Source organism: Lolium perenne, chromosome 7 (genome assembly GCF_019359855.2).
Source record: "Lolium perenne isolate Kyuss_39 chromosome 7, Kyuss_2.0, whole genome shotgun sequence".
NCBI classification, from domain to species: Eukaryota; Viridiplantae; Streptophyta; class Magnoliopsida; order Poales; family Poaceae; genus Lolium; species Lolium perenne.
This window is the reverse complement of record NC_067250.2, coordinates 32,907,078-32,918,450: the sequence shown is the minus strand read 5'-3', so window position 1 is coordinate 32,918,450 and position 11,373 is coordinate 32,907,078. Positions and strand designations below refer to the sequence as shown.

General features: G+C 46.8%; 1 protein-coding gene across 1 annotated transcript; it reads right to left on the bottom strand.

Moving 5' to 3' along the window:
- Nucleotides 1-1,570: 1,570 nt before the first annotated feature.
- On the bottom strand, nt 1,571-3,800 carry LOC127317891 (cytochrome P450 709B1-like). The gene is made up of 2 exons (XM_051348494.2): nt 2,608-3,800; nt 1,571-2,500 (listed from the first exon to the last, which is right to left on the bottom strand). Exons 1-2 carry the CDS (start codon nt 3,748-3,750, stop codon nt 2,069-2,071), a joined length of 1,575 nt encoding a protein of 524 aa, XP_051204454.1. The 5' UTR covers nt 3,751-3,800; the 3' UTR covers nt 1,571-2,068.
- Between the last annotated feature and the right edge of the window lie 7,573 nt (nt 3,801-11,373).

Genomic DNA, 11,373 nt, shown 5'->3' with positions numbered 1-11,373 from the left:
AATCTACAACTGAAGCAGAATATGTGGCTATTGGTGAAGCTTGCAAAGAATATGTTTAGTTTTATATGATGAGCTTTCTAGAGATATGATCTTGTATTAACTTATTTTGTGACAGTCAAAGTACCATATATCTTACTAAATGTCAAATGTTCCATGAGGGGACAAAGCACATTGATGTCAAGTATCATTATATGTTCGCGACATTGTTGCATAAGGTAAACAGAAAATATACAAGATATGTACTCATGATAATCCTGCTGATACGATGATAAAGCCAATTCGTGTTGCCAAGTTTGAGCTTTGCTCGAGCTTAAATGGTATAACTGTTTAACCCTAGTGGGTGTTTGGTGCCGAAAGTGTTTCCTTTGTTGTTTTGGAATTTATTCATGCTACAATATGGAATTTCTCCCATGGTGGAGTTTGTTGTATCATGATCCAAATTCATATAAAAGGAAGACTAACTTTCGATGAGTGGGGCGAGACCCATCGCCGGCCAGCCTGGGACGCCTGGGTGGTGCGGGAGGAGAAGCCTCTCCCCCTATGTCAATAAATGCATCTTGTAAGCCGCATGAGATAGAGTTTGCGAAAAGAAAACGCTAACGATCCAGCGGGGACCGCGTCCTCCGCTGGCATCATGCTTTGCGTGTCCATAAGGGACCCAATTGACCTCTCCTCTATTATTTCTTATTTTTCTTGTGCGAGTACAGAGCTGCCCCCAACTCCCCTGCGCAGCCATGCCGGCGCTTTTGCAAAACCCACAGAGCCATGGAGCCTACCCTTTGCACCCACGGCACCACGTCCGCCGCCGCTTTCCCACACAGCCTTGGCCCGCGACCGCCGCCGCTTGCCCACGCAACCATGGCATCATGGCCGGTGCCGCTTAACCTTGTAGCAAAGGTTCGAGCTCGAGTGCTTTGCTCCTCTACTGCACAAGAGCCCGAGCGGGCCCTCTCTCTCTCTCCCTCTCTCTCTCCCTCCCTCCCTCCCTCCTTCCCTCCCTCTGTTGTCTTACCCAAATCATCAGCACCAATAAAGGGCCCTAATGCAGGCCAGATTTGGAGGCCACCCTAGCCCACCCACCGTGTACGCCGGCGCTGCGCCCTTGGTCGTCTCAGGTCCATCCACCGATCCACAACGAGCTCCATTTTTCTTTTTCTTTCCATGATCCTACATACGTACGAACAGTAGTGGTGCTAGAGTATAGATCGACGATGGTGATACTATAAGCCAACGACGGTGCTACATTGGTTGACAATGTTGCTACCATCTCTGACAGAGGTGGTACAAATGGCAGACGGAGTAGTTGAGGTTGCTACAAATAGTGTTCGGTGTTGCTACAAGCGAGATCGCGCTGGTGGGATTTTTTTGCTGATTTGATATATACGTATATTATTTTTCTACAATAATTATGTGGTTTTGCTACAATGGTACAAATTATTGCTATGATATCTCTGACGAGCAACTTCGGCTACGCCGGTTTTGCTACAATATCACTTTTTTTTCTCCACCGAGTTCTTGGGTGATGTTTCTAACGTGGTCCTTTTTTTTCCTACAACAACGCAAACTTTTTGCCATGATGTCTCCGGCAAGGTCTCCAGTGAGCTCACCATCGAGTTCTATGTTTTCTTTTATTTCGTGGGTGAACCATTTGTTGCTACAATCGCCGTTAGCTTTGCTGCATGTGTGCTTTTATGGAAGTAAAATTGAGATTTTGTGATATTTTGGTGTGGACAGATTTTTTACAAACAAAATCTTGTTTTTGCTAGATTGGTACGTTTATTAGAAACAAAAGTGAGAAAGGAGGGTCGATGATCTGATCGGACGGCCAAAACCAACAGAAATCACCGGATCAAATGGCCGGGGACCCTGTGATGTGGAATTTGATCCCCAGGGGCCGGGGGATGTCCAGCATTTCCCTTTGCGAAATCAAAGGGATAAAATATGGTGTGCACAAGCAACTACTAGTTGCCAAAATTACTTTCCAAGATACAAAACCACCTGTGAGCATATCACTTACTGTATGTATCTTGTACTCCTACTAGCAGTAGCAGTTCAAAACACATCTGTTTTACTGATGTAAGAGCTTGAGTAGGATTGGGAGCCCGCACTTGGGCTGCAGCGTCACGAAGTCGGTCGGCGCGTGCACATACTCCGGCGCGACCTCGAACTCGAACCGCCGTACGATCAGGGCGAGCGTGGCCTTGGCCTCCAGCATCGCGAAGTCCTGGCCGATGCACGACCGCGGACCGACGGAGAAACCCAGCATCGCGCTCGGGTGCTTGGCCGCCCTACCCACGCCGTTCCGGAACCGGTCTGGGTTGAACTTGCCGGCGTCCGCGCCCCACACCTCCTCGTCGCGGTGCATCATCGCAATCGGTATCATTGTCATGGTGCCCTTGGGGATCTTCACACCGCTGAGCTCTGTGTCTGCAGCCGCCTTCCTCGCGATTATGGTCGCCGCGCCGTACAGCCTCAGAGTCTCGTACAGCACCATCGTCGCCTGCCATCACCGATTACAGTTCACAATTGAAGTGAGTCGCCCTCGTTTTTCATGGAGGCATGGAGCACGGTAGCTGGATCAGAATGATAGGAGAGGCAGGTGCTTACGATTTTGAGCTTGTTGAGGGCGTCGCCATGTATGGGCGCCTTCGTGCCGCCACACTCCCGGATGACCTCTTCCCTGAGCTTCTGCTGCCACTCGGGGTGCGTGCCGAGGAGGAAGACGGCCCAGGTGAGGAGGTGCGAGGTGGTGTCGTGCCCCGCGAAGAAGAAAGTCTTGCACTCGTCGATGATCTCGTCCATGCTCATGTCCGCCCTCTGCTCGCCGGCGTCAGCCGACGCGTTGGCCTCCAGCATCAGGCCGAGAAGGTCGTTTCCGCGTCCCCTGGCTTCCTTGGCAGCGGCCTGCCGGTCGCGGATGATCGCCATGAGAGTGCCTCGCACTTTTTTTGTCAGCTGCCAGCGCCGCACGTTGGTCTTGGTGGGGAGGTACTGGAGGCCCGGGATGCGGACCTTGTTGATGCTGGTGAATGCGATGTACTGCAGCTCCCGTTGCGCCACGAACAACTCCTTTCCCTCCCTGTAGCTGCTCCCGAACGCCGTGCGCGAGATCACGTCGGCGGTCAGCTCCACGAACTGCTGCCCGATGTTCTCCACCCGCGCGACACCACCGCTAGCCGCAGCCGCGCGCGCCTCCCAGGCGCCGACAACCTCCCCAGCACACTCCGCCATCGTCGTGGCCATCCTCTTGAGCTTGTCCATGGTGAAGGCTGGGTGCACGACGTGGCGGTGGCGCGTCCAGAGGTCGCCGTCGGCGAAGACGAGGCCTTTGCCCAGCAGGGCCAGGATGTTCGGCCCCGGGTCCGGCTTGTTGTACAGGCCAGACTTGTTGGACAGGATCTGCTTCACCATGTCGTAGTCGCCGACGCAGAGCGCCGGCGTGTACCCCGTCCACGACAGGAACACCTTGCCGTACGACGCCGTCCACGCCTGGTACTGCGGCAGAACTCGCGGGATAATGTCGTGGGAACGGATGTTCAGCACGTCGTTGGCCGTCGCCACACGCATCGCCTTGGACTCCTCGTTGTTGCCGACGAAGAACCGGTACGCCGGCCCGCGGATGCCCTGCCGGCGGAACGACTTCGCGACGGCGTAGGGACGCCACACCAGGTGGTGCATCGCCGCTGTCCACAGCCAGGTTGCGAGCACCACGACCAGAGTGACCAGGCCCAACAGTGCAGCAGACGCCATAGCTCCAATTAAAAGATGCTTGATAGGCTAGTGATTGTAGCAATGCGTACACCTAATATATACGGAGGGTTGCTCCGGTGCTCCCCTAAATGTAAGTTGAAGAGTCATAGTCAGTTTTTTTCGTGTGTTAGGTCCGCCGAAACCCATATCCAACCATGTGTATATTGATACAGTATGTGTACTTGCGTAAGAAGGAAAAAGAGGTCACATGACCAGATAACGATCTCATCTTCCTAAGTACCGCTCCACATCGTGCATGCTTTATTTTGAAATCGTAGATACGTACAAAAAAGAGGTACGACACGACGCGGGCCATACATCTGTACGGTGGATCTACACTAAAATTATGATCTTACCCTTGCTTACAAACAATATGAAAAGATCTCCACCGTTGTTGTGTTTGAGGCTCCCAGATTTTTTCCAGGGGAGGAGCACCGGAGCAGAAGTGATATATACGATGTTGAGGAGGCCGGCCGATCTCCCTAGCCGCCCCTCCACCCTAGCCGGTGCCCACCCTCTCTCCCGGCGCCGCCGCCCACCCGCCACCACCGACCCCTCTCCTTCCTCCCCATCCGATCTTCGCCCCGGGTCGTCCCATGCGAGGCGGCTCCGGGCGATGACCCAAATCCTAGCCAGAGGCCGGCCGATCTCCCTTCTCCTGACCGCTGCCGCCGTCGGGGTCGGCGGTGGGTGCTGCGTCCAGTTGCCAAAGGCAGGGGCGATGGTGGCGCGCCCATGGCCTTCTCGCGGAGGCGGAGTCCTTCATGGGTGGCGACGGTGGACGGCGGGTCTGGTGGTGGTGGCCTTTGGGTACATCACCCGGATCATGGTGGGGGACGCGGTGGTGTGACGGATCTTGGCTGGGAGGAAGGGCGGCATCGGGATCGGGTAGCGGTGGCAAGGTACATGGTCGCGAGGCGGCGTCATTGAGGCTCGGCTAGGCTTTCCTGGCGGGCAGCAGCCGGCCGTCTCCGCGTCGTGGGCGTGCGTAGCCGCTATCCCGACGGCTGTCGGCCTCCACCGGCCGGGTTGGAGGAGGAAGATGGACCGTGGTTCCAAGCCATGGCGGCGGCGTGGGGGCCGGTGGTGGTCCTAGGATTCTTTTTTTCACGAAGATGAAGACGTTCCGGATGTCGATCTTTCTTCATCTAGCCGGAGTGATGAGTTCCGGAAGGCTCCGACAACGAATGTAACAGTGCATCTTTTGCCTGGAGTTCACAAGATCGGGTGGTATTCGGTCGCGCGCACCCATGCTTTTATTCCGACCGTTTGGTTCCGGAGGGAGCGGCGTGAAGCTCACATCAAGAGACTTTCGGTCCATGGTGAAGTCAGAAGCAGAGAATATCATGAAGGCAGGATTGGGGGATTAGCTAAAGAAGGTTCAAGTCTTCGCGATGTTGAGGAACTTGCTTGGTGTTCCGGGATTCGCAGCAGTGGTATGAAAGTGGGGGCGACAGCACATGTGAAGTTCAGTGTCCTACCTTTCAGGGTGAAAATCCAAGGTCTGGCCTTAACTGGTTGTGTCTGGCAATGACCTTGTTGGAGGCATTGTTTTAAGAGCGGGGACTATCTTCAGGGTGAAAACCTAAGATCTTTGATCGGGCGACGACGGCGCTGGTGCACTGTTCCCTTCTTGGAGGCATCGCTTTTGGGGAGTATGTATTTCAGGTGTTATCTTGGTGGTGAATGTACTGTTGTTACTAGGTCTGGGATACTGTGGCGGGACTTTTATTTCTTAATTCTCTTTTCTCTTTTTTGTCTGCGTGCATCCATATTGTCATTAGGTTGATGCCGTTGTTGCAAAGACAGGATGTAATGGTATATTTGATATTAATATATTCCCTTTATCGAAAAAAATATACGGTGTTGATCTGTCGGAACATGTGTTTTGAGGGCTTGCATTTGCAGGTTTGGGCACCGGCCGGCGATATCTCAGAGGCACGGAACATGGTTGTCACCGATTGCTATGTGCAAGGCGACATGTTTGCCCCTTTACCAGGGATCATTCCCAGGATGCTGTTTTTGCTGACGAACAGGTGCTGCTTGGTAGAGTCTTTTCATGGTTCCATGAGATCATCGATCATGTCCAGTTCCTTTTAAGTGGAAAGCACCTTTCCATTAACTGGTAAGCAGTATAATCGCTGGCGGGACATCGCCCCGGCCATACAGCTCCAGACCCATGCCCTGATTCCGCACCATAAGTTGCCAAAGCGTGCGTCACATTGTATGACAGTCTCCGTGCGTAAACAGATGTTTTAGATTTGTCAAAAAATGGTTTCACAAATCGAAAACATCTATTCAAGGACAAAGGTAGTATATTATATTATACTAGTTGAATGCCCGTGCGTTGCCACGGTTTTGAAATTTTTCTTCTCGAGTAAAATGCATCCGTGGTACCACAACTTAGAGAGGAAAATTGATATGGTCATCGACCTTAGAAATACATGATGTATGGTACCTAGAAACGGCTTAGTGTTCATTTGAGTCACTTGCTCATCTTACATAGTCGTGCTCGTCTTCTCACTCACTGTTAACCTTGCATGTCATTCCAAGCGTAGATGTTAACTTTCTAATTTTTTGCAAAATGCCCGCAAAAATTCAATATTTCAAACGACAATCTCCTTCCCGCAAGGTCAATCCCCTTCTTCGATGACGACCTCCAGCCTCACGCGGATGCCCCACCTTCAGGGCACCTTCGCGGTAAAAAAGCCGTTGTGGCTGCCAACGCGCGGCCGGCGAATAGGGGTGGGCCAAGGTCAACACACGCGTGGTGAGCCGAGGCGTGACACGCGTCCAGCTGCTCCCCTGCATCTCTCCCAGCGGTTCTGCATGGGGGTCGAGGCAGCGGCCATGGTGCTCAGCATGCCCGACAACATCTCTCCCAGCAGTTCTGCGTGGCGGTCGAGGCGGCGGTCATGGTGCTCAGCATGCCCGACACGTCACTAAGGGAAAGACTGCCTAGAAATACTCTTCTCCAGACCTCATAATGTGACGCCTTTTTCATTTTCATCTGTCAAATCTACACAATTCTAGCTGCAACTATAGTATAAATTTCTCTTGTTTAAACAAGCTATGTGGGCACGAACTGCATGAACAACAGAACTTCACCAATATAGCAATATTGTACTTTGATAATGTTACCTTGAGCCCCATGACGTTGTGCACTACAGAAACCAAATTAACCAGTTCAAGAGGAAATGTGGTAGAAACTTTTGGAATGGATTAGTTGCAACTCCAACAAAAAAATATCAGAATTTAGGAGCTGATAACAATAGCTCTGTTCCTATTTTTGAAGTATCAATCCACTGACCCTCCTGATAATACTAACAAAACCATAGACATCAACCAACAAAACCATTGATATCCGAGACAACAAGAATTAAGTCTTTACAATATGAAAAAGTAGGTTTTTTTTCTGCTACATGGCTGAGCATGCAGGAATATTCATCTTGTCAGTGTTTAGAGAAAAACAAATGTCAGGGAATTGGTGCTTCAAACTTCAATAGTTGAGTTCAGGTGTGCCTAGCAGATTCAAAGGTCACTTTTCACAACAATTTGGAAATTCACAACAAGCTGAAAACAATGTGAATTGGTAATGCACACCAAGTGATAATTTTCACAATATCGATCCATGGATGAATTATATCCAAATGGCACCAGAAGATCCGGAAAAAAAAGACCCTAGTTAAATGCCCAGAGGTAAAACCCTACAGATCACGGATAAGATTCGAATTGGACATGCCAATCCTCAAGGACTCAAAACATTTTCATTCCCTGACGGTACTACATGCCTAAAAGATATTTAAAAAATGCATTAAGCATAACCACGATCGCATTGTATACATTCTCCAGTTTTTTCTTATCAACGCCTACAATACAATGGAAATCAGTAAAACTAAAACACATTGTGGCCACCCTGCCTGATCGGGTGCTGGCTGACTCACCTCACTGCAGAGCTCTAGCAGAAAGACGTGCAAGGACATGGTGTATGAGGGACTATCATAAATGAAATATGTCAATAGTTATCCTGATCCATCCACATTCATTTAGAGATGATCGTGGATATACTGATAAGAACATGCTCTGTCATTTACATCTTTACCATAGAGTATAGACTGAAGAAGGAAATGAGTGTAAATGCTATATGGCATGAATCATAGACACTGAATATCTGTTCGATGCACTATTGATACAAATATGAAAGAAAATAATGTAAAATGCTCTTTTTTCGAATTGAGGGGCAAAGCCCTCGATTTCATTGCAAATGAAATCAGACAAACAGAAAACAGACAAAGCCCCCGATTTCATTGTAAAGTGCTATATAGCATAGAAACATGGGACAGACAGGCGAACTACTATCTCAGTACAAAGCCACAAAGCTGATATCTAATAAATTACACCTTCTCAATATATTTGGCCACAAGGCGTAATATAATATGGAAACAAAGATAGATGGCAGTAGAAAGAAAGGAGAGATAGAGCACATACATGAGAGATTGAGCCCGCTGGATACAAAAGATTGATCGTCTGACCAATGAATTGCATTTCCTAGATCCTCATGTCGAACAGAACAAAACCAGGATAAGTTTTGAGTAATGCAACATAGAGGCCATGTCGTTTACTCAAATCTGCTTCTTATTTGAGTAAGTAATAAAGAATTTTACTCATGCTAACATTATATAGACGGACATGACAATCAGCCGTTACATCAGTAAACATGAAAAGTGTCAAAGGAGATAAAACCTGCATATATTCAGTTATATTTTTGTCATGGCGTATCAGGAAAAATCAATAGCCGAAAACCATCCATCAACTACGGTTGCACACAAATTTGCCTTGATAAATGCATGAAAGATAGGAACCGAAGTATAAATCAGAAATGATGTATCAGTGGTTTTTTTTTGCATTACTGACCATGTAGTGCTTCCTCCAGCCGTCGTATCTTTTTTCCAGAAATTCTGTATCAAAGATTCGCCTTTCCCCCAGGCAAATCAGAACACAAACAAACACAGGCTAGCTAATTTAAAAGCAAGTACATGTCCCTGACACTTCCAGATAAAAATAAACAACACGTGTTTGCATTGGTCGTTCAAATGTATCAATTTACTTATATCCTGAAACTAAAGGCTCCCATTTCAAACATACAGGGTGCAACTGAAATCACCGATGTGGAAGTTACCTGTTCCTGCCGCCGATGAGGATGTTTACGTCGGGGTGGAGTTTGGAAAGTATGGTGGCCATGGAGCCGGCGACGCGGCCGGTGCTGCTGACCATGAGCAGGCGGGCGCTCGAGTGCAGGTCACCGCCGTTCTAGGCGTCGGGATCTGTCGATGTCAAGAGCAGGAAGGCGGGGTGGGCAGTCGTGCGCCCTTGCATAGAGCCCACGGCAGATGGATTCGGCGTGGATGCGGAGGGCGGTGCGGGACGACATCGAAGGGCGTAGTTGGGGCCGGCGGCGCTTCGTTGGCGAGGTGTAGTAATCGACGATTATTATTGGGGAACTGCTTGACGTTCATGGCGGAGCTCGAGGCAGATGGCGTGCTTCACATAGACATAAATCATTTTTTGCTTGGATCTCATGACATGTTGGAGGTGGAGTAGAGAATTGAGACGCTTAGTTTTTCTATCTTTGATCTTGAAATGTGTCCATGTAACAAATCCCTTGATTCAAGGAAGGGATATCTAGCAGCCCCAAATCTTTAGGGGAAGTGTGTTGCGGTTGGATAAAGAGATAAGAGAGAAAAGAACCGCGGGGTATTATTGTCCATCCTGAAAATGTGACACCAGGCATTCACCAGTTTGCTCTTAATAGTAGAGACTAGTGCTTGCGATTTATCAAATATATTTTCAAATTCGCTCAAAAAATAAAATAAAATTGAGAAAAAATATGTAAATACCTGTATTTTCGTTTAATTGTATTTTTCTCGGTGGTAACCGGAAAACCAGGTGTAGGGGTATATATATTTATTTCTATTTTTATCGACATGCATGGCTAGTCTCCTATACACAATTCAAAGAAAATAACTACACGCGTTTTTTTTCCATCCGAAGGGATATGTAGCTCCTGTCTCATAGATAGGTAGCGTGTAGTTTTGTTCTTTCCTTTAATGTATAATAATAGATGAAGCTATGTAATAATAGAGTTGGCCTAATTGAAGGTACAACATCAGGACTTCTTTGTGTTGTCCAGATAACGGAAGGCTGGCTACCAAACTTCTTCTTTTCCGTAACTGTTGCTAGTTTATCGTGTTTGTTATGCTCAGATACATATTTCATATAGAGATAGAAATTTTGAATCTCCACCAAGAATATATATGTACACTTAATAAAGTTCACGTGTTATACCTCACATGTTATACGGACGTGTCGAACATGACTATAATGTTACATAACTATTAATCTCTAGCTAAATCACAGCCGTAAGTTTTAGATCTAACCATCAAAATAATTAAGATTGTGTGGCTTAACGTGGTGGATTTATTAAACATCCGTATATTGCTTTTAGTATGGTCGAAATGGTGTCTGCGCTATAATATTTAAGTACAGGTACCAAAGTACTATCGAAAATACCACTCGAGATTTATCAAACATATTTTCAAATTTGTTCAAAATTTGTCAAAATTCTTTAAATTTGAGAAAATTATATAATACGTGTATTTTCGTTTGGAAGTATTTTTTCTCGGTGGTAACCCAAAAACATGTGTTGGCGTATATGTTTTTATTTTTATTTTTACCATGCATGCATAGCTAGTCTCCTGTACACAATTCAAAGAAAATAACTACACCGTACATGTTTTCTCCATTGAACTAATCTTTATTTAAAACGGAGATAGCTCGCTTATTTTTTTCCTCCGGACGGATATGTAGCTCATGTCTTATAGATAGGTAGCGTGTAGATTTTCTTTCCTTTTCTTTAATGTACAACAGATGGAGTTAAGTAATAAATAGAGTTGGCCTAACTAAAGTTTCAGTTACAAACCCCACTTGCAACTGAAAAAGTCAATTGCAATGTCACTCGTAACTGGAAAAAAATTCGGTTACAATCACACTTGTAACTGAGAATTTTTTTAAGTTACAATCCCAGTTGCAATTGAAAAACGTTACAGTTGCATGCCTACTTGCAACTGAGAAAAGTTTGAGTTACAATTTTACATGGAATTGGAAAAATATCAATTACACCTGTAGTTGTAATTAGAAGAAAAAAATCTCAGTTGCAACCCCATTTGCAGCTAGAAAAATGTATCATTTGCAACCACATTTGTAACTGGAAAAAAGTGTTTGTTCCAACTGTTCTTGAACCTATAAAAAAATCTGAATTGCAATCCCACTTGCAAGTGAACAATTCCAGTTACAACCCCATTTGCAACTGGACAATCTCAGTTATAACTCCGTTTGCAACTGAATAATCTCGATTACAAACCCGCTTGCAACTAAAAAGAATTAGTTCCAACCACACTTGCATTTGAAAAAAATATCAACTGAAATACTCATTTTCAACCCATCAAAACCCACATATTTTTTCTAAAGAAACACACAAAAAGTTATAAAAGAAAAGTTAATTGGGCAGGCACCAAACGAAAATGCATGTGTGACGGAAAGCATGCACTACGCCGCAGGGCGTGA